The sequence below is a fragment of the Neovison vison genome, chromosome 1 (genome assembly GCF_020171115.1).
Source record: "Neovison vison isolate M4711 chromosome 1, ASM_NN_V1, whole genome shotgun sequence".
In the NCBI taxonomy this organism is placed as follows: Eukaryota; Metazoa; Chordata; class Mammalia; order Carnivora; family Mustelidae; genus Neogale; species Neogale vison.
In genome coordinates, this window is record NC_058091.1 from 213025100 (window position 1) to 213049792 (window position 24693).

The 24693-nt window shown below is 33.5% G+C and overlaps 1 protein-coding gene across 5 annotated transcripts in view; it reads left to right on the forward strand.

Annotated features, from left to right (window-relative positions):
- The window catches only part of AP3B1 (adaptor related protein complex 3 subunit beta 1), a 356383-nt gene that overhangs the window by 231982 nt on the left and 99708 nt on the right, over nt 1-24693 (forward strand). For all 5 annotated transcript variants that reach the window (XM_044266584.1, XM_044266594.1, XM_044266568.1 and 2 more), the window contains 5 exons: nt 6360-6546; nt 7500-7630; nt 12437-12545; nt 15586-15748; nt 23039-23180. In XM_044266584.1, coding sequence (XP_044122519.1) covers nt 6360-6546; nt 7500-7630; nt 12437-12545; nt 15586-15748; nt 23039-23180 — 732 coding nt within the window. The remainder of the gene's footprint in view (nt 1-6359; nt 6547-7499; nt 7631-12436; nt 12546-15585; nt 15749-23038; nt 23181-24693) is intronic.

Consider the following 24693-nt stretch of genomic DNA (forward strand, 5'->3'; position numbering starts at 1 on the left):
TTGTTAGATATGATTATCAAGAGTAGAAAATGCTATTAGAATACTCGTAGAAGGAGAATAATTTCACTGTTATACAGGTGGAGAACCTGAAGCACTTTGAAATCAGCTGAAGTTGCTGAAACTCTATAGCTCTTAAGACATAGTGTAAAGGTTGAGCATGACTTCCTTGAAATAGTCTACTGAGGTCTGAGAGAGAAAACTGGGGGTTGATTAAACTGGTTAATAGCAGTTAAAAATTAGTGAATAATGGGTGCATTTGCTTTCAGACTTCCTCTAATCTTTTAAATGTAGTGATAAGTAATATAACTGTTGTGTTTGACTCATGTTTTTCTTTTTCATTGTAGAATAATGCAAACCTATAGAAAAGTGCAAAATAGTATTAATACATATGTATCTACCACTAAGATTAAGTCAGTGTTTTCACCATAATTGTTGTTTTTTTAAGGGAGTATAATAAGTAAAAGTAAGTCCTCAAGTTCCTGTTCATACCGTATTTTCCTCCCCATTGGTAGCTGCTGTCATATTGATGGTGTGCTTCGGTCTTGTGTTGTTTTACATGTTTATTACACGACTATGTTACTGGTTTGTGGGTTTTGAAATTTTGCTTGCATACTCTTGTAACCTACTTTTTTTCACGTAATACCATGTTTTTAAAATATTGACATGTATAAATATAATTCATTTAAGTAATTGTCTCATTTTCTGTGAGACAGGTTTCTGCTTTTCTGCCATTAGAAAAGAGAGTGAATCATTGAGTATCTTTAATACTTACATTTTCTTTGTATTGCTTTTTGGACTCTTTAGTAAGATTCTTAGTACGAAATTTCATAAATCATAATTATATTTTGGGGATCCTTCCTGAAGTTATAAACAAATTCCCTCTTGGCGTGTCTGATTGCCTCATTCAGTTGAGCATCCATCTCTTGGTTTTGGCTCAGGTCATGATCTCAGGGTCCTGGAATTGAACCCCACTTTGGGCTCTGCACTCAGCTTGAAATCTGCTTGAGATTCTTTCCCCCTCTCCATTTGCCTCTCCCCCAAGTTTGCATTCTAAATAGGTAAATAAATAAAATCTTAACAAAAAAAATAATGACACAAATTATCTCTTGCCCTGTGATTTCAAGTCTTTGGAGAAATTGGTCTCTGCCCCCAGCATGATTTAACATGACAGCAAAAGGGGCTCAAGCTCTGTGTAGTAACATCGCTACCCTTTTTTGGGATTTATTTTCTTGGCATTAAAAAACTCAAGCAAATATTGCATATAAGGAAAGAGCTTACAGAAAACTTTTCAAGTTGACAAAAATATGGATACTTTTAAGTTCAGGAAATTTCATCCTGGTTGGTCGTAAAATGATGAAATTGATTACGTGGAACACTGGTACTGCTTAGATTTCCCTCTAGTATAGGTTAAGAATTCTATGTAGCTTTCTTTCATTTATCAAACCATTTGCCAATATCTTTCTTTATCAAAATAACAGCTGTATGGAACTAATATTAGTCTTCACTCTGCTAAATGGCTAAATTCTGTGTACTTTTTTATTTTCCTTAAAGAGTATATCTCAGCTGATTTTAGGACTATATTTTGAGATACTTTTTTATTATTTTGTGCTGACTTAATAAACATTTGAAGAAAGCTATTTGAGCGAATATTTATCAGTTTATTACTTGTTAGAGTGTTTAGTTAAAAATATAATGCTTATATTTTAAGAAGTTTTTTCAAGTAATGATTTTTAAAATTTTTATGTATCATTCCCCAAAAGTCATTTTCCTATGTCCCACTAACTTAGAGTCAGTCTGAAAGGAATGTAATTGGTGTAGTGTCAGATAGCATTAGCTGTTAGTTGATACCAGTCACAATCCCTTTAATCTAAGCAGAAAAAAATAATGTGTAATCAAAATTTAACAAGTTATTAATGTTTCTGTTATTGAGGTGCATTGTATTATTTTTTTTGTTTCATAATTTTGTAAGTAAAAGCTATTTAAAACAATAATTTAATGTCCCATCTGGTTTTGGATTCAGTCTTTGGTTATCTTAAAATGCTCATGATTATTTATTTAACCATTATTTACTTTCTTTGCCACTGTTATCCAGGACAGATTTAATATAGATTTGTTGTCTGTGTGTCCTATCCAGTTTAGGATTTGCTCCAAATTCTTCATTTTTATTATTAATTGTGTATTAAAATAGGACAGAGAAAGTTTATAGACTTCTGTATTGTACTTTTAACCTCTGCTGTGGTTTTGTCTAATGACATGGAAACACAGGTGCAACAAACAAGAGATTTCATTTTAATATGTAAGACATTTAAATCAGAAAGACTTTCTTTTTCCAACCTTTTTGGGATATAACATAAGTAGTTTCTCTTTTAGAGCGGCATGCAGAATGTGTGCTGATTGTGCCCTAACAGGGCAAATAGGAAAAAGCTAAATCCTTCCTTTTTTCAGTGGTGGTGAGATGAGTGTTGAAGTGTTTCATCTGCTGGCAACCTGTACCAGCAGGTTATGCTATGGTCTGTGCAAAGCTTGAAACTACCAAGTTGTCAGTGGATGGAGTCAAAGGAAGATGTGGGAAGGTTAGGGCTGGTTATAGATGAAATATGTGCAGGAGACAGTCCTGCCATAGATCACTGGTGAGTGGTCAGAACACTCACTTCATTTCTTTTGTCATTTATCATGCAGTATAAATCTAAAGCCTATTTATATTATTATTTGGTAGTTCTTCCTTTATTTTGTTATAAATCCAGCAGCAATCAGTTCTTTAAAAATGGAAGTGTATACTTAACTAAATACTGAATTTCTTTCTTGGTATTTAATATGCACAAAATGTTTATCAGTATTTACCATCCATTCTGAGAGTTGCAGTGGTATCACTGACCACACAACCACCAAAAGATAAAATGTATCTGCTTAAAAAAGCATCAGCATCTATTTAAAAAGCCTAAGAGTTATTTTAAGAAGGTTGTGTCTCAAGATCACAAATATTTACAGGCACAGAAGATGATTACATAGCTCTCTGTGATACAGGATCTCATTTAAGTAACTTTTTAAAAATTGATTTTCTTCATTTTATATTCCAAGTTCTCTTTTGCACATATGAAAAATGAAGCAGTAACTCTTTCTGTATTTGCTCCATTAGCAGAAAAAGGACCTAAACAACGCTAGTTTTAAAATAGAGAATCAATTAATTCCAATAATAGGTTGACTTTTTTCACTCAAAGCTTTTGTATGTTTCCTCTGTCAGTGCTATAAATGGAATCAAAGCAAAGCTTTTGGAAGTTTATTCTGTCAAAACTGTTGTAAATGCTCTTGTAAATTTAAGAGGTCAACATGGAAGATAAAATTACTTGGTTTTGCTAAAAATGTTGTCATGGTAAAATCAATTTCTTAATTAATTAAGAAAACTATGGAAGAGAAGCATTTTGAGAATTGGTTGTGGTGCACATAAACCATTTCTGTTTGTTCTATTGAAATAAAATTATAATGTTCAAATGTACTGATATTTGATATATATAGTTTAATTGGACTATAGAATTCTTGTCATGAAGCTAATACTGAGAACACATACTTATGTATAACAGTATGCACTCTTGCACACAGTTTTTTTTGCTGCTTATTACCAAATGGATCCTAAAAACATGATTTGTGAAAAACTGCTTTGTAAATTAACCTAACCATCCTATGTTGGCTTTCTTTTTTAAAAACGAGGGGATGGGAGTAAGCAAAACATCTATTTGTTACATTTTGATTCAGAATCAATTGGAAATCTTTAAAGCATTTACCAACTGAATGCCAGAAACCTTCAACTTCTGAAAATTTTAGCAAATGGCAATTCTTGAAAACAAATCTTTTAAGCGGGGAGTTATTGAAATTTTTCCCTTCAAGTTAAATGTTAAGACCTCAAGATTTACTTTAGAAGTTCTGTCATTTGCAGTATCTCAACTAACATAAAGACTTTTTTTGATGGAGCTTTTGCTTTGTATTAGAGTGAAATGATATTGAGAAGGTAATTTTTGCATTTTCTTAATTTGGTGAAATAAAAAGTGTAAATAGAGAATGGGTTGAAAGTTTTGTCTCATAGAAATAATTATCAAAAATAATTGGAGCGGTAAAAGTTAAGTATATGAGCTTGATATTTTTACAGATGTCAGCATGAAAGAAAGCATGATCAGAATATGCTTCTATCTACAGAATTTTCTTTTTGCTGACCAGATTGTTTAATACTGTAAAGAGGGTGTTTTCGTCATTAAAAATATTATGGTCTATAGAAAAGAGTAAGTTGAAGATGTCAACAATTTCATAATTTTGATTATAATATTCAGAAGGATTGTGGGCAGTCTTATTTTTAAAAAATAGTTCACGATAAGACCATGTAGAAATACGTTCTTAAGAGAAGTATCAATGACTTAGTATTAGTCATTAGTAATTAGTATTAGGTACTCCAAAGAAACTGATTGAAGTATATAAATATATGGTGAATAATTATTGTTTTTAATGCATCATTATATATAGATAGGTTTTTATCTTTTAGAAAGAACTTTCATTTTGAAAATGGATGTTTAATGGAACTGTTTTTATAAGCCCACCAATATAATCAAACAAGTTTTGCAGTCCATAAAGGCATACTGTAAAAATTATAAAACTTTAATCCTGAAAATTCCCTAACTCTTGATAGTGTTGAAATAGTTTAATTTCCTAAAAATTAATTTTGGGGACCAGACATAGAAGCAAAATACATCACTCCACTAGCACAAAAAGGAAAAAAATCATTCAGTCACTGTATTGTACACCTAAAACTAAATGACACTGTATGTTAACTATATTGGAATAAAAGTTTTTAGGAAATCATTGTAATGAACAGACTTTTTTTTCTCTGATTTATTTTAATTGCACCTTCTAAATCACCACACTCAGATGGACTTCAGAGTTACCCTGCTTATAAATTCTCACTGTGCATTTGAGAAAACTGATGGTTAGTATGTTTCCTAGCCTTTCTCAGAAAGCTAATAACCTAGTCCAGGACACGTCACTTTGTTTTGAGCTGCATTCCTCATTTGGTGAATATTTTGGTAATTGTTTTTAAAAATGAATCATAGAATTTTTCTTATCTATAGTTGAACCAACACGGTCTAGTAATTAGTGAATAGCAATTACTGGTAACCAAATTCAGAATAGCTCTATTAACATTTTTCCCTTTTATTTTTTATAGGTTAATGCTTTTAAAATATATTATTACTGCAAGAAGGTTGCTTTCTATCCAAATCAATTATCTTAACCAATTATAACTGTAAAAGTTTACCACACCATTTGTGTACTTTGACTTATTGTTCTAGAATTGTCTTTAGCTCTGCCTGACTTGATTGATTTGTTTTGCATGCATTTCTAACATCTACAAAATGTTCTAATGTAGATGCTTCTTTTTTCCATGTATTATGAATCCTATTTAATTTATAGCTACAATTGTATTTATGTAATCTAAATTAAAACTATGCTTTTTCAGTAAAATAACTGGAGCTTAAAATACAAACCTATTTTGATAACATTTCGATTTTGGTTTAATTACTATTAAAATTATCTCAATGTATGTTAATGTAGTACATTCAGAAATTGACTTTGGAAATCTTATTACAGTGTAAAAGCTACTATAATAAGTTGCTGCCTTACATAAATAAATAAATGACCAATATTACTAGAGGCTATAAGCAGCATGGGAAAAAAATGGAAGGAGTCTTTTATCCTAGTTTTTAGAGGGCATCAGCAGCTTGCTTTTATGAAAAAGTAACAGCTAAATGCACTGCAAATAATTTGCAGTAATCCAGTTCAGTGATTCATGTGTCTGCTTTAATGGGTCATAATTCAGGGTAAAGTAACTGAGTGCAGTCAGAGTGCAGACACTGCTTATGCCAGGGACAGTATCTCTTCATAAAACACACCTCAGGAGAAGCAGTTTGCCAGCCCCCTAATACTCTCTGATGTTTTGATGTCCTGCATATTTTTCCGATTAAGTTTTGAGTGCCATGTTTTTAGTTGTATTTCCACATTCATTATTCTCACGTAGACCCTTCAGCGGGTTTGCCATATATGATTATTTTTTTAATGATGCCTTTCTTTCCACTTCAGCAGTTTAATAATCTAGCACATGGCTGCTTCTCAGTACTCAGCATTCACCTCCCCAATACTGAAGAGGACATGTGCTTTGGCTTCAAAATTCCATTTGCAGCGTTAGAAATGCATATTCCCTACGGAACAACATTTGTTTGACATAACCATTCATTTTTATTACCTCTTTAAATATGTTTATCCAGAGTTATCAATAATCATAAATAACTGTATTCTCATCTTGTTCTGTTTTTTTCCAACAGACAAAATTGCTTACCCAGTACATATTAAATCTCGGCAAGTATGATCAAAACTACGACATCAGAGACCGTACAAGATTTATTAGGCAGCTTATTGTTCCGAATGAGAAGAGTGGAGCTCTGAGTAAATATGCCAAAAAGATATTCCTAGCACAAAAACCTGCACCACTGCTTGAATCTCCTTTTAAAGGTATTATCAGAATAGAACTGCAAAATATATTACCTAAAAAATTATGACAATATGCCCCATTTCTAATACATTTAAAATTTGTCTGTTAAAAAATATAAGTGATTAACCTATATAAATGTATAAAAACAGTATGCTTTCTATTCAATGTTTTCTCTAGAGCAACCTTTATATTAAGGTTTATATCTTTGCATGCTTTATTTACCTGAATAATTTCATTCTTTTGATTTTATTCTTACTATGCAGTTTAGCAGAATAATAGATTAAAGCTGTGTTGTTCTACTAGACATTGACTTCATTTCTATATTAAATAGCTTTATTTAATAAGGAATCTAATTTTTACCTTAATGGTGAGTTGTTATAATTAAATATTCTGTGTATACTAACAAAACTTTTCTAGGAAGGATTATTTCATAAAAATATTCCTTTATGTATATATTTGTTTTTCAAAGATCGAAGTTGACTTATTTTTCCCAGCTTTTTAGAAAGAGTAATTATTTTATCAGTTTAACAAGTATCCATTAAAATTAGAATCAAACAGTTATATACCCTGGTTTTCATATTGTTTCTTATTTAATTGCTGGTGATAAAAAGCAGTTCAGTTTTGTAGAAAAACTATTAAAATTCTGGATGTGTTTGTGCTAAGACATGTATATGGATTGTTTAACTGTGCTGTCATTCTTAATATTCACAGTAAAGTAATTTTTAGAGAAGCTACATTTCAGAGCAACACCTCTAAACACACTGACTGATTAGCTTTTTTATTGACCATTATGGGAGAGATTATTGTAATCTATGGACTGAAATCAGTTTTTTGACCTATGAAGAGCTTCCTAGTTTATATTTATTCCTTGACATTTGAGGTAATATGCCAATTACCTTGAGCTCTGATTAGGATTGTTCTCTGTTAGATACAGCTCATATTGTTTATTTTATATTTTCCTCTATTTTAATAGATAGGGATCATTTCCAGCTAGGCACTTTATCTCATACTCTCAACACTAAAGCTAACGGGTACCTGGAATTATCTAATTGGCCAGAGGTGGCGCCGGACCCATCAGTTCGAAACGTAGAAATAATAGAGTTGGTAAGTTGACCTTTCTGAAATTAATTTTGTCAAGCAGTGGGAGATTCTAGAATAACTATTGTTTTATATAAAAGCTTTTGGGGGGGTTGAAATTGAAAATTGTTCTGGTATTTCTAAATGTAATGTGTTAGATATATCTTGCTGTTATGGGAACTGAATATTGTAGTATTCCTGTGTCATTGTACATGTACTGTTCCTTTTTTTCGAGGAAATAGAGAATCGAATTCTCCTCATCAGTGCCACCCACATCTTTGGTATTGCATTTTTAGCCGTGTAGGTTCAATTTCTAAGGCATTTAGTGTCATTGGATTGTGCTTTTTCTAGTTTGTTTAGAGATTCGTAAGCTTCCTGTCAATATTTTTCTAAATGATTTTTGGTGTTCTCTTCCAGAAAAACTATACAAAGTGTTCTTCTGAATTTTTTGATGAACATCTTTTAAGTGAAGTCTAAACATAAATAGGTTGCATTGTGTGCGAAAAATGTTCTTAGACAAGATCATAACTAAAATGAATAATATATTGCTTTCACATTTAAAAAAAATCTCTCTAAATAAATACTCTTTTCCTAGATCTTAAAAAAAATTGCTGGCTACCAAAATAAGAGAATTCATGTTATTTTCTAATATTTTTCTCTCTTCTATGAACAAGAAAAGTAAAGGGAAGGGTCTTTTTATTGTCTTTAGCAATTGACTATGTGAATATATCCAAAACTTTTTAAAGTAGAATTAATAAAAAAGAACAATTAGGTATTACATTTTGGGTGATTTTCTAATAGGAAAAATGTATTGAACCAGGATTCAGATAACCGGAGTTCTTTGCCACTAATTCCTCTGGGAAAGTCAGTTAACCTCCTTGCCTATTAAATTTTCTGTATAAAATGGAAGGAAATCTTTATTACTTAAAATAGAAGTTTCTATAATGGGCCCAGCCATGTAATTTGGTCCTTTGAGAAATGTGTTTCTCTTAACTATTCAAATTTATCCTGGCTTTGAAGCATGGCCAGGAACAATAATAACTCTTATTGCCTCCATTTAGCAAACCCTGGTAGTAGTGTACTTTGATAATGTTTTACATACATTATCTTGCTTAAACCTTATAGTAATTATAAATGATGGTTGTTTTATTCCCATTTTACAGATGAGGCAACAGGGTTCAGAGAACTTAAGTTGTCCAACCTCTTTGGACAAGTTAGTTAGTAAGCTAGTTAGTAAGTGATGGAACTGGGATTCCAACCCAGTTCAGAGTCCCTTGTTTGCTGTTAACTGAATTTTATTATATAACATGAGGAGAGGAAGCTTGAGCTTGTTTGCGGATGTGTGCTATTCTTAGTACTTACCACTGTCATTTTTATGTTGTGACAAATTCTCTCTATTTAGAGGTGATTTAAAGAAATGTAAAATTTAATAAAACTAATTGTATATCCATTCTTCCTTGACACTACATTTGTTGATTTTCACTCAGATCTACATACCCTTAAGTACTCTTCATTCAAAGATTGGCTTATTTGTGCAACTTTGTTTTGGATGCTAGCATATAAAGAAATGTTCTTTGATATGATTCTTTCCATAGATTTAATCTCTCTCCTAATTTCTTACTATGCCTACTCATTGTTTTTATGGTCTTTTCCTTTTCCATTATTGGGTATATAGTGTTTTGGCACACATACAAACATCCTTTTATCCTCTCCCCACTTCTCCCCTATCCTTCCTCCTTGCTGCCCCATTCCGCCAAAATAAAAATAAAAATAGTTTATCTTCCCAGAAATTGATAGCAATGCTATGCAATTTAATTTGGTTTCAGCAGTATCCTTGTATTGGCTGATGGATTGGTTGGTTGACTGGCTTCTTCCATTGTCTTGTGCTCTTCTAAGCATAACTACCTTATAGGGACAATACTTAAATAACCTATTTTCTTATGTTCATTTCACCTACCCAGTTCAACAGAGACAAATTGATTTCTTTTTCATTTTGCTGACTGCATTCTAAAAATTAATAATTGGTGACTTATTATGGAGAATAATTAAAACTGATGGAATGGGTTAAAGAAAACTGTCACTATCCATTGATACTATACAAAAACATTTTTAATCTACTGGTCTCTAGATATTTTGGCTTAAAATTATACTGTAAGAGATATAATTAATTTTAAAAAATACATCATTTTAATATCAAATACAGCTGCAATAGTGCAGAAAGTAGTGTTCCTTATAGTCTTTCCTGCCTTTAACTCTACCACCCATCCTACAAAATCACATCAATATATTTCATGCACGTAATACACTGTGTTATCCTAGTTTTACCATAAAGTGATCTTACCAGGGTCGCATCTCATTATTATGAAATATAACCTTAGTTAAGGAAAATGCCTAGGTTTAGGTTATCTGATAGGGAACCTGGTTAGATTGACAGAAGTCACTTAGGATTGCACACTACCATTTCCAGGATATTGGATGTAACATATATTTATATTATACCAGTAAGTTTTTGAAAATCCTTTAGAATTTTTTTTGCCTAGTTCTAGAAAATCCTGCCCTCTTAGAGGAAGACTGTCTTTAGTACATGAAATGTATTTTGCTTTATAAAACACATCTACTTTTGATATTTTATTCCTCCAAGGACCTTTCAAATTAGTCCTTCACTGTTCTCTTCCACTGTTATTTCTTTTGCTTAGAAATGATAGAACTATCATAATCATAAAGGACCATAAAAAAAGTTAAAATTGTTTTTATTGTTTAAAACCTAAAACTCAGTCATATCAAGATAATTTGCCCCTTTGGGCATGGAAGCGTAATTTTCCTTATTTGTTGATTTGGTCTTACCCTGAAAGCCATCTAATTAAGTAATTTTTTTTCCCCCCCAAACATTGATCTGGCACACTTTTTACCAGGCTTCAGAAGAATATGTTTAAGGATTTAAGAAAAAATATGAACTGCTGTGTTTACCAAATACAGGAGAACTTTGTTTATAGAACAGTATTTTATTCATATTTGGAAGACAGAGCATTTTATATAAAAAGAAAATAGTACTGCTGACCTTATGTATCTTATTCAAATATATTCAAGGAATTTTTACTCATTTTTCTATTATTGTCCATTTAGTAATTTCCAAGTTATTGAAGCTTATCTTTTTAAGCAACATACTTTAAGCCTGAAGGCCCTCTAGATCAGGGTTTACAATCCTAGCTGCATATTATAATCACTTGGAAACCTGTGTGAGACTTGCAGCAAACCATTTAAATCAGAATCTTAGGAGGTAAATCTCAGGTATCAGCTTTTTAGTACATTTTTTCTTTGTATACATTTTAAGAAATATTCTCAGATGATTCTAATGTGTGTCCACTGTTGAGAACCATTCTTAAACCTCTGTCATATACTCTTACAGACAGGCACATAGTAGAAACTCAATTGAAAGTTTGATAAATAAATGAGTCTTAACCATTTTTGGCCTCTTAAAAAATACAGGTTTCCCTACCCTTTAACAGAGAGTATATGTAAGATGATTTAATTTTTTCTGGGTTAATTAAAGTCACAATTATGAAAATAATGTATTTTACTTTAATGCAGTATATTAGAGTCTTTAAGGAGCTATTCACACAACTAATCATTTTTGTGCCAGACACTTTTGAGATATATCTGTGTACAAAGTATTCAATGTGTGGAAGCTGATGTTGTAGCAGGGATAGACTGGCAATAAAAATAAATATGTAAATTGTATAGTATGTTGGAAGTACTAAGTGCTGTGATGACCAAAAGAAGAAGAAGAAGAAGAATAGAGCAAAGTAAGTTTATAAGTGCCAGGTATGGGAGGTTGGAATTTTAAATAGAGTCTCTCTGAGGTGACTTTTGTGCAGGACTTGAATGAAGTGAGGGAGTGAGCCATGTAGTTACCTGGGGGAGAGGCTTGGAAGGGCAGTCAGGTGGGGAAAGGGCCTGCAGGGGAGCATGCCTGAAGTGTGTAAAGGAACAGTTAGGAGGCACTTGTGCAGAGTGGGCCAGAGGGAGAGCAGCAGCAAGAGGTCTGAAAGGCAGGGAAGGTCTGGTTCGGTAGGGTGAGTAGATTATTCTAAGGACTGGCTTTTTCTGGGTGAAATGGGGAGCTGTGGCAAGTTTTCAAACCCAAGAGAGCCTTGATCAGACTTCAGTTTTAATTCAGTCATTTTAGCTGCTGTGTGGAGCAAACTTGGACTTGGGGTAAGGGGGTTATGAATAGAAGCAAAGTAAGCAGTTGCAGAATTCTGAATGAGATGACCCTGACTGATGGTAAAGGACCGATGTGGCTAAACCTTTTTTGGGGGGATTAGATGTTTAGAATATGAAGGAGAGAGAGAAGTTAAAGCTTACCCCAGGGTTTGGACCCTTGAGATGGTTAGGGTTGATTGCCGGCACTTTATTCAGGGTTGTTTTTTGTTTGTTTTGTTTTTTGTTTTCTTTTTTAATCTCAGTATTTAGCTATGATCTTGAATTTCTTGTTGCTATTACTGTGTCTGCCTCTAACTGCCTTCACCTCCTCTACAGCATATTTAGTTCAAATCTCCTGTGGGCCAGCAAATTCAAAAGTATTTAAAACTATATATAAAATAAGAGTGTTGATTTAACAGAATGTGCTCTAAGTGAAATTTGACTACTTCTACCTAGGAGTAAAGGGGAATCAGCCTTAATGCTAGGTCTTCTAACAGTTGCCTTCTCTTTTTGAGACCTGCAACTTTCTTTTGGATTCACATTGTATTCTGAATGATTGTTTGCCAGAAGACTGAACCCCTTAATGAGAATTCATTTGAATTTACAGTTTCCTTTTTTTTTTTTAAACAGGCAAAAGAATGGACTCCAGCTGGAAAAACAAAGAAAGAGAATGCTGCTAAGAAATTTTATTCTGAATCTGAGGAGGAAGAGGACTCTTCTGATAGTAGCAGTGACAGTGGTAGGGTTTATAATTCATTGAAAAATCTTTGTTCAGTGCAGTTTATATGCTATACTTCTAACAAAACAATAAGGCCTAGTATATAATATTCACCAAGTGGGTTTATACTATTATGATAATGCCTTTCATTTACATATCATTGTATAGTTTTCAAAGTAATTTCTAATCCTTTCTTGTTTGACTTTGCCTCTTGAACACCTAGCTAGGAAAGTTAGGAGTTGAAACAGAAACTCATGCTTTTCTGAATTCTAACCCACCCTGCCCATAATATTAATAGCATATTGAAAAACATGATTTTATATTTGATAAGCCTTTAGTGGGAACTTTAAAAGCAACTCTGTTCTGTAAAAATGTAACATTTATTTTAACGATTGAGCAATCTGATCTTTATCCATTTTATACTTTTATTTCTACCTTTATTTTTTATTTTTATTTTTTTTAAAGATTTTATTTATTTATATGACAGACAGAGATTACAAGCAGGCAGAGAGGCAGGCAGAGAGAGAGGAGGAAAGCAGGCTCCCCACTGAGCAGAGAGCTCAATGTAGGGCTAGATCCCAGGACCCCGAGATCATGACCTGAGCTGAAGGCAGAGGCTTTAATCTACTGAGCCACCCAGGCGCCTCCCCACTTTTTAAAAAGATTTTATTTATTTATTTGACAGAGAGAGATATTTCTACCTTTAATTGAACCTGTATAGACTAAAGCTAAAATTAATAAATCACTTGTGTATTATAAGGAATCAAAGAGCTGAAACAATTAGGACAACTGTATACAATGAAAAGAATGCTAAATAGGAAGGATTTAGAAGTGCTGCATTTTAGCTATGCCAACTGAATAAGGTACTTACTTTCTCTGTCTCTGTTAAATGAAGAGGTAAAGTTAGATGCTTTTAAAGCCCTCTAGTACTAAAATTCTGTGAACAGTTTGCATAATGAAAAATATATTGGAGTTATTTTCCAACACTCTTTTAACAGTTAACCTAAGAAACCTATCTGACCCAAATGACACCTTTTTCTTCTATAACCTTTTTTCCTTGGAGAAACTAGAGCTCTGCACTATTACTTGCTCATGCATTACCTTACTCTAAGGTAATACATTCACTTTTTCCTCAGCTTCTCCTATCAAAATCTTTGTTTCCTGTAACTGATAAATTATTTGTGATGCATCACGTTCTGAAGTGATAAGTTGAAAATGGAGAATATACTTAGGTGTAGAGTGTTAATTCTAAAAAACAGATTTCAGGAATGATGTAGATCATTAAGAAAGATCTGTTGTATAGTTAAAAGCATACCATATGGATATTTGTCTACATCACCTTTATTCATAAGCTCATGCCTATTCATAGGCTAACATTTTAAAATACATATTGGCAATATTCTGTTGAGACTTCTCATGGGTTAATCTGAGCATGTGGCGGGAGTTCCACTCTAGCTGCTGGAGGAAAAGGATAACTTTTTCATTAGAAATTATGAGATTAGGGGCACCTGGGTGGCTCAGTGGGTTAAGCCGCTGCCTTCGGCTCAGGTCATGATCTCAGGGTCCTGGGATCGAGTCCCACATCAGGCTCTCTGCTCAGCAGGGAGCTTGCTTCCCTCTCTCTCTCTGCCTGCCTCTCCATCTACTTGTGATTTCTCTCTGTCAAATAAATAAATAAAATCTTAAAAAAAAAAAAAAGAAATTATGAGATTATTTTCCCAGTCAGTAAGTCTTCTAGAAGGTAAACAAATTTCCTCAAGGATTTTACTAACTTTGACATAAAATTAATACTGAATAAAAATTTATTCACTTAAATAAAAAAAAAAGTTTGGGAGGAGGGATTTTACTAACTTGAAAGTTTTAAGTAGTAAGTCTTAAAGTGAGCTGAACCAAGACTTTTGTTGAATTCCCATATAATTAACATGAGAGAGTAACTTAGGTGCTATAATTTTTTTTCCTTATTTATGGGATAAGTCACTTATCTGAGTGTGTATATATATATATATATATACATGTGTATAACTTTCATATCATAGCAAATTTAAAATATCCTACTCAACAGTTTTATAAAATTTGGATAAGGTAAATTTTTCCCTTTGTAGAAACTGATGTTATGAATGCCTTACCTAATGTAGCAGGCAGTGTTGTGTCCTCATCACCTTTACATGTTTCAAATCCTTAATCTTCACAACAGCTAGGTAATCCTAGCTTTTCACTGTGTGATACATAATTAAATCCTCATAAAGTAGATACTGTTTACCTGTTAGATGTTTCTGGCTAAGAGTACTTCGTCAGATAGATAATAGATGAGGGCAACAGTTTGTCCTTTTATTTAGGCTAGTGCTTTGCACCTATAATCATTTCATATAGTAAAAAATTATGCTTCATATTTAAAATACACATGAATTATATGTATCACTTCTGGGAAGAGTCCTAGTATGCCTTAAGTTATACATAAAACATTTAAATGTATAGCTTCATAGGATAATTTTATGATCTCTTTGACCTGTGGAAAACTCCTACACTAGCTAAAATAAGTAATTACTTTTTAATTAGTAATTTTGCTTTTTGCTTTTGAATTGAGAAAATTTTAGATGATTCAAATGGCTCATTCCCATCTCAAAATTTACACCTAATAAGATTCAACTCTTGCCTTCTCTCAATAAAATTTCTCACTACCAGAAAAATTAAAAATTATTTCTTCATCCTTACATCATTCCTTTAACAAAAGGAAGTTACTGCTATAACTAGATACTTAAGGATTTGAAAAGCAAGATTCTCTCAAATTTGGTTTACTTGGTTCATCTTTGCTCTACCCTACTCACTGTCAAGTGTGTTCTCTGTCCTTTGGCATTCCCCACATTCACTCACACTGCTGCAGGAATGCGGAGGTGGGGGGACTGAATGACAGGAGTATGGAGATGGAGTGTTATACAAGTGGGGTCCAGTAAACTAAAATTCAACATCTGGTTTTATTTCTGATGAATATTGACAGTTACTTGGGTCCTTATGTCTAGTTAAATAGCTATAAATCAAGGGGCATCTGGTTTTATTTTTTCAGAGAGTGAATCTGAAAGTGCAAGTGGAGAACAAGACGAGGAGGGAGGAAGTAGTGATGACAGCAGTGAGGACTCCTCCAGTGAGCATAGGAGTGACAGTGAAAGTGCATCAGAAGTAGGAGACAAAAGAACAACCAAGAGGAGCTCCAAAAGCAAAGGGAAAAGGTAATATTTTGTCAGAATTTCCTTCAAAAAATATTCTGTGGCATTTTCCCCCAGGACACCATTTCCCTTCAGTACATAAAGTGAGTGAGAAAAGAAGTGTATTTTTTCCCAGACACTGAGATCTTGTAAAGTTAATTAGAATAGTAGTTCACATTATTCTGCTACTTATTATACTTAGTTTTCATTTTGAACTTGAACAAATCTTGGGGTTACATTTTGAAAATTGGTATAACCTTGGAAGGCTGAGTTAAGTGATCAAGAAGTAGGTATGAAACACTTAATTACCTTCTGTAGCAATTTTGCTGAGGACTAAAATTAAATCCTTCAACACTTTGCCATTATGTAACTAAGACAATTGATTTTTCTAAATAATGTTATAGTAAAAAGATTATGATCCAAATATTAGAGTCAAGGGCTGTGAAGGAAGACGGTCATAAGATATTTAAGTGTTAGCGCTTTTTAAGATCTCCCATTATCAACATTATCGTGTATTAAAATGTCATTAAAATTTTGAGTAATTGGGGCTAATACCTTGGATTGTATGAGTCTGTTTTCCCCATTGCTGTTAGCGAGTGGCCTCTGCAGGCATGATGGCCCTTTCCCTGGGAGCCTGCTGCCCGCTCACGTGATGAGCTTGCAGCCCAGCTCAGTCGTGGCTGACAGCACTGATTGGGGCGCAGTACGCTCTCTGCTCCTTTTATTACAGACAGTAATTAAAGCAGCTCGCCCTGCCACTTCCATAACAAACACAGCATAATGCCCTAATTATGACTTTATTAATTTAAGTCAGGATTTAATGATTTTAAAAGTGATTTATATTGTTTTTCCTGTTCAGAACAAATGAAATCTGTAGGTTAAATTAATACAGGCTTTTCATCATTGCAAAGTTAAAAAGCTAGTTACCAGTAAATTCTTTTCATTAGATTAACATCTGAAACTCTAAGCAGTAAGGTAAACAGTAATTACCCATCAAAATTGAGTGCTGCATAACAAAATAACACTTTTACCTTTAAAATTTTATCTTAAAAGCTGTAAGTTAAATGTATGCAGAATCATTCACTTGTTGTAGCAAAGGATTTACTTGGTTTTTAATATCCTTTCCTGTGAGAGAAATTTTGTACTTCTGGATTAATATCAGAATATCTATGATGATGTAGTTTATAAGAAGTATCTTATTTCCAGGAAGGGAAAATTTTGTTCAGTGCACTCAGTATTTTCCAAATAGCAAAAGTCAATATGCTAGAAATTTTTAATCGTGTATTTATATTACTTTCATTGTGTGTTTTTTCCTTCAGAAATGGGGTTTTCTTTTTGCCTGTGTTTTAATTTAAAAGAATTGTTTATTATACCAGCGGGAATCTTGAATACATTGAAAACCTTGCATTTTTAAGTACATGTTTTAACCATTGAATTGGGGATAATAATTTTCTATTTTTTGCTACAGGGAAAAAAACACATATTTTTTAGGCATTGAATATAATTACATGTGCTCAGAGATGTTACCATGACTTCATTTTTAATAAACAGCAATCGTATTTCCTCTACAAAAATCAATTCAAGGAAATATCAATTCTTCCCTTGTCTCTCCACTCTCTCCCACCATGTTTTTCTGCCTGTCTCTTAGAATTGTTTTTGAACTTCGCTAGTGTAGCTTTATGATAAGTTTTATTAAAAGCTTCTATTTTTAAGTAATCACTACACCCAACATGAAGCTTGAATGTACAACCCTGAGATCAAGAGTCGCGTGCTCTTCCCACTGAGCCAGCCAGGTGCTCCTGAGTGGTAATTTTTTAAAGCTAAGGAGCTTTAAGTTTCTTTAAAACCATCCTTAGTAGTCCTAGCTATGATTAAATTTGAGTTTTACAGTCCAAAGTATTTTCATTTGAAGGAGGCTACATGCTGTAGTAGGGGAAACATGGTGTTGAGAATAAGACAAACTGAGTTCAAGTTCCAGTTCTGCCGTTCCAGGCAATGTGTCCTTGAGCAAGTTACTTAAGTTTCCTGACTATTATAGAACAATACACCCACTAAGAATATGTTGAAATACCTAAATTAGTTAATTGGTATGATGTTTCTGAAACTTCCTGGCAAAGGGTTTTTTGGGTTTTTTTTTAGTATACACACGGGAAGAGAACTAGACCTTCAGTTTTGAGAAAATGTAGAAGACCATAATATATGTCTCTTTGAGAAGAGACCTTTGGGCTACCTCAGATGTTATTCTTTCTCCATGGAGAACTACCTCCCTACCCAAGACTATCCCTACACCCTGCGTTATTCCTATTTCTCAGCTTACGTGTTTCTTCCTCTAGGAAGCATTCCCTATTTTGGTTCACTTTGTTTAGATGATCTCCGATGACATTATGCTTTATTACTTATTACTTACCATACTTTTTTTTTGTCATCGCCATCTTCTCTGTATTCCCCAGTGCAGTGTAGACTCTGTAAGGGAGACAGACAGATCATCTGTATCTTATTAAACATTGTTATCCTAGCACTAACATACTGCCAACACATGGTGAGTGGTCAATTAATATTTTTTAAATGAGTGAGTGAGTGAACAGATGAGTGAGTAGCATCAGCATTTAGGTTTGATCATTTGGTTTTTTTCTTTTTCTTTTTTTTTTCAGTTTTCTTGTTTTTTTTTTTTCCAATATTTTTATTTTTTTAATTTAAATTCAATTAGCATATAGTGTGTTATTAGGTTCAGAGGTAGAATTCAGTGATTCATCAGTCTTACATAATAGCCAGTGCTCATTTTATCACATACCCTCCTTAATGTCCATCACCCAGATACCCCATCTCTCTACCCCCTCCCCTCCAGCAACCCTCAGTTTGTTTTCTATGATTAAGAGTCTGTTATGATTTGTCTCCCTCTCTGATTTCATCTTGTTTTATTTTTCTCTCTCTTCCTCCTGATCCACTGTTTTGTTTCTTAAATTCCACATATGACTGAAATCATATAATTTTCTTCCTCTGATTGACTTATTTCACTTCATATGATACCCTCTAGTTCTATCCATGATGTTGTAAATGACAAGATTTCATTTTTTTAATGGCTGAGTAGTATTCCATTGTACATATACATATCGTATGTGTGTATATATATATGTACAGATACACACACCCATATACACATACACACACTACATTTGTATCTTTGGGGTGAATACCGAGTAGTGCAGTGGCTTGGTCATAGAGTAACGCTATTTTCAACTTTTTGAGGACTCTCCGTATTCTTTTCCAGAGTGGCTTGCATTCCCACCAACGGTGTAGGAAGGTTCCCCTTTCTCTGCATCCTCACTGTTTGTTATTTCCTGACTTGTTAGTTTTAGCCATTCTGACTAGTGTGAGGTGGTATCTCATTGAGATTTTCATTTGTATTTCTTTATTGCCTAATGATGTTGAGCATTTTTTCATGTGTCTATTGGCCATTTGTGTGTCTTCTTTGAAGAAATGTCTTTTCATGTTTTCAGCCCATTTCTTTATTAGATTATTTGTTCTTTGAGTGTTGAGTTTGTAAGGTTTTTTAGATTTTGGATACTAGCCGTTTATCTGATATGTTATTTGCAAATATCTTCTCCCATTCTGTCTGTTGTCTTCTGGTTTTGTGCAAAAACTATCTTGATGAATCAGTAGTTCATTTTTGCCTTTGTTTCCCTTGCCTTTGGAAATATGCCTAGCAAGAAGTTGCTGTGGCTGAAGTCACAGAGGTTCCTGCCTGTGCTCTCCTCCAGGATTTTAATGGATTCCTGTCTCCATTTTGAGTTTGTTTTGTGTGTGGTATGGAAATGGTCTAGTTTCATTCTTCTACATGTGGCTGTCCAATTTTCCCAATGCCGTTTGTTGAAGAGACTGTCTTATTTCCACTGGATATTCTTTCCTGCTTTGTCAAAGATTAGTTACCATAGAGTTAGGGAGAATTCCTTTGGGAAGCCATCTGGCCCTGAACTCTCGTTTGTTGGGAGATTTTTGATTACTGCTTCGATTTCCTTACTGGTTGTGGGTCTCTTCAGGTGTTCTATTTCTTCCTGGTTCCGTTGTGTGTATACATCTTTAGGCATGCGCTGTTTCTTCCAGATTGCCTAATTTGTTGGCATATAGTTGCTCATAATATATTATTATAGTTGTTTGTATTTCTTCAGTGTTGGTTGTGATCTCTCCTCTTATTCATGATTTTATTTATTTGGGTCCTTTCTCCTTTCTTTTGGATAAGTCTGTGCAGGGGGTTATCAGTCTTATTAATTCTTTCAGAGAACCAACTCCTAGTTTTGTTGATCCCTTCTACTGTTCTTTTGGTTTCTATTTCATTTATTTCTGCTTTATCTTTATTAATGCTCTTCTCCTATTGGGTTTAGGCTTTATTTGCTGTTCTTTCTCCAGCACCTTGAGCTGTAAGCCTAGGTTGTATCTTTGAGACCTTTCTTTTTTCTTGAGAAAGGCTTGTATTGCTATATACTTCCTCTTAGATCTGCCTTTGCTGCATCCCAAAGGTTCTGAACAGTGTGTTTTCATTTTCATTTGTTTCCATGAATTTTTAAAATTCTTCTTTAATTTTCTGATTGACCTATTCATTCAAAGAGTATCCAGGATACTCTTTAGCTTCCTTGTATTTGAATTCTTACCAAGTTTCCTCTTGTGATTGGGTTCCAGTTTTAAAGCATTGTCTGAAAATATGCAAGGAATGATCCCAGTCTTCTGGTACCAGTGGTGACCTGATTTGTGACCCAGTATGTGATCTGTTCTGGAGAGCATTCCATGTGCACTCAAGAAGAATGTGTATTCTTTTGCTTTAGGATAGAATGCTCTGAATATATCTGAGAAGTCCATATGATCCAGTGTGTTATTCAAAGCCCTTGTTTCCTTGTTGATCTTCTCCTTAGATGATTTGTCCGTTGCAGTGAGTGGGGTGTTAAAATCCCCTACTATGATTGTATTATTATCGACGTGTTTGAGTCTGTTATAAATCAGTGTATATAATTGACTGCTCCCATGTTGGGGGCATACATATTTACAATAGTGAGATCCCCTTGTTGGATAGATCCTTTGATTATGATATCGTGTCCTTATGTCTTATTACAGTCTTTAGTTTAAAATCTAATTTGCCTAATGCATTAGATGTAAATAAAAATAATTTTTTAAAAAAAGGACTGAAGTGCTGTCATAATGGAGATTCACTCCAGCTGACTCACAAGCCTGGTGCCTACTTTGAAGTCTTTCAGTCACTACTTCTGTGTCAATTAAATAAAAATTTTAAAAGAAACATAAAATAAAATAAAATCTAATTTGTCTGATATAAGGATTTCCACCCCAGCTTTCTTTTAATTTCCATTAGCATGATACATGGTTTTCTGCCTCCTCACTTTAAATCTGGAGGTGTCTTTTGGTCTAAAATGAGTCTCTTGCAGACAGCGTATTGATTGGTCTTGCTTTTTTTAATCCAACCTGATACCTGTGTCTTTTGGTTGGGGCATTTAGCCCATTTACATTTGGGGTAACTATTGAAAAGATATGAGTTTAGTGCCACTGTATTGCCCGTAAGGTGACTGTTACTGTATATTGTCTCTGTTCCTTTCTGGTCTTTGTTACTTTTGGGCTCTTTCTTTGCTTAAAGGATCCCTTTTAATTTCTTGTAGGGCTGGTTTGGTGATCACAAATTCTTTTCATTTCTGTTTGGCAAGATTTTTATCCCTTCTTTTATTTTCAGTGAGATCCTGGCTGGATGAAGTATTCTTGGTTGCATATTTTTCTCATTAGCAAGCTGAATATATCATGTCAGTCCTTCCTGGCCTGCCAGGTCTCTGTGGGTAGGTCTGCTGCCAATTAATGTTTCTAGCCTTTTAGGTTATAGACCTCTTGTCCCCAGCTGCTTTCAGGATTTTCGCTCTGTCTCTCTGAGATTTATAAGTTTCACTATTATATGTCAGGGTATGAACCTATTTTTATTGATTTTAAGGGGGCTTCTCTGCCTCCTGGACTTGAATGCCCCTTTCCCTCCGCAGATTAGGGAAGTTCTCCACTATAATTTGTTCCGGTATACCTTCTTCCCCTCTCTTTCCTCTTCTTCTGTGATCCCAGTTATTCCAGTATTATTTCACTTTGTGATATCACTTATCTCTAGAAATCTCCAGGTGGTCCACTAGTTCTCTTTTTCATAGCTTCTTTATTCTCTGTTATTTTGTCTTCTATATCACTAATTCTCTCTTCTGTCTCATTTTAGCAGTTTCAGCCTCCATTTTTTATTGTATCTCATTAATAGTCTTTTTTATTTTCACTTGATTAGATTTTAATTCTTTTATTTCTCCAGAAAGCGGTTCTTTAGTTTCTTGTATGCTTTTTCCAAGCCCAACTAGTATCTTTATAATCATTATTCCGAACTCTAATTCAGACATCTTATATCCATACTGACTAGATCCCTGGCAGTCATTACTGCCTCTTGTTCTCTTTTTTGAAGGGAGTTTTTCCCTCTTGTCATTCTTGTAGAAAGTGTTGCTTTTCTATTTTTATAAAGTTGCAGCTATTCTTTTCTTAGATCTCTGGTTAAGTTGGCAGGTGTTCACAATGATTTAATAGCTATCTAGCTGAATTCCTGGGATCAGACAAAACTAAGGTCTCCTACTCCTCTGCCATCTTGGACTTCTCAATCATTTGGTAATTTTAAAAGTTTATATTTGTTGATCTTATGTTGTTAGTAAGACTTTGCATTATAAGAAATATCTTTTGATCTAGTTAACATTTTCTCATTAATATGTTTACAGGTCACATTTCAGAACACATGTAAATAATTTTCTTGGACAAAACAATCTATAGAGTGCAAGTCTATTTTAGCAAAAATAGATGTATAAATATTTAAATTTATGAATGAACATTTAGTATTTTGAGACAGCATTTTAAAATCAGCCTTACATATCTTTGAAGTTGTTACTATTAGCATCTAATATATATTCCTGGTAACTCAAACATGTAATAATTATTAATTATTTTCTGCTTATATCATTTAGTATCATTTTATAACCTTTTGCATTTGAAGTATGTGTGATGTGGTAGTATAAGTGATTTTTAACAGGTTCTGATATATCTGGTATAGATAATACTACCTTTATTTTTTTTATTAACATGTTCTAGAATTTTAAAACCATTTTTATTGTCTTTTACATACTAAAATAAGTGAGTACTCAGTGAAATATATTTTTCTAGTAAAGATTCTGATTTATAGACAAAATGGACATATAGCACCAATTTGCCATATATAAAGGATTTTAAAGTTGGTATTTTTAAATCTATTACTTACAGTGATTCTGAAGATGGGGAGAAGGAAAATGAAAAATCTAAAACTTCAGATTCTTCTAGTGCTGATTCTGGTTCAGAAGAAGAAAGTTCTTCAGGTTCTGAATCAGAATCTGAAAGTGAGTTTGAGTCAAGAAAAGTTGCTAAGGTAAGAGATTGCACATTGCTGTAATTGAAAGGAAGTATTTTCATAGGCTTTATCCAAAAGAATAAGTACTTTTGAAAATCAGTGTTTTGGGGCTGCCTGAGTGGCTCATTTGGTTAAGCATCTGCCTTTGGCTCAGGTCATGATTCCGGGGTCCTGGGATCAAGCCCCGTGTCTTCCTACTTGATGGAGAGTCTGCTTCTTGTGCTCCCTCTACCTCTCCCCCAACCCTAGCTCATGCTCTCTTTGTCTCTCAAATAAGTAAATAAAATCTTAAAAAAGAAAAAGAAAATTAGTATTTTGTTGAAAATCAAGAAATTGAGAAATTCAACCTTGTCACTGACAACTAAAATAAAACTATCTTTATTCATCCTTTTTTTGTTTTATTAGATAATTGGTTCCTGTTTACCTCAATCCTACAGAGACATTAGAAACTTTTTTTTAGGATTGATTTATTTATTAAAAGAGAAAGAGCAAGAGCATGGCAGGGAGGGGCAGAGGGAGAAAAGAGTCCCAAGCAGAGTCAGCCCAGAGTGCAGAGCCTGACAGGACTAGATCCCACAACTCCAATATCATGTTGGGATCTAAAACCAAGAGTCAGTCGCTCAGCTGACATTCCAGAAACTCTTTTTAACCTCATCTTTTGCCACTGAAATTACAGAGGTCAATATCAGTTATAGCCCTTTTTGTTATGAGCTAGCATGTGACAGTGGAAGCTTTTGCAAAAGGGGAAGTAAAAGGAAGTCAGAAATAATAATGAGCAAAGTAATATAAATGTATGTACATTATAACAAATTGAGACAAATAATGCTTTTTAAAAATAGGTGTTTGAAAAAAATTTTTTTAAATGAAAATAAAAATAGGTGTTTGGGTAATAGAATATTTTTAAAGGTTTAATTAAAGGATATAGATATTTAACTAGTTAATAAAAATTAAGTAGCCATCTATTTAAAAACAAATGCAAGAATCACTTATGCAACAGAATGATAATGCTTTCTGATACCATATTAGTAACACTGAAACTTATCTGCCTAGCAGCAAAAAATAAAAATATAAATTGAAAAAATGTATTTATTAATATAAAGTTGAGACCTATTGCATATTTTTCTGATTTTTAATTGTTACCCCTTTCCTATAAATGGGTCCTGGACTTTATTTATTTATTTTTTTTAAAGATTTTATTTATTTATTTGACAGAGAAAGATTACAAGTAGGCAGAGAGGCAGGCAGAGAGAGAGAGGAGGAAGCAGGCTCCCTGCCGAGCAGAGAGCCCGATGTGGGACTCGATCCCAGGACCCTGAGATCATGACCCGAGCCGAAGGCAGCGGCTTAACCCCCTGAGCCACCCAGGCGCCCCGGGTCCTGGACTTTAAATGCAGTAGTTTTTTTATAAATACACTGTTTATCCCGTATGTTGAAAATGTAGTCAAACTTTGCCTTTTAGTGAATTCAGTCTTTTAACCTATTATCTTTTTCATTTATATTTTCTATTAATTTGAAATTCTTTAAAAAGTCA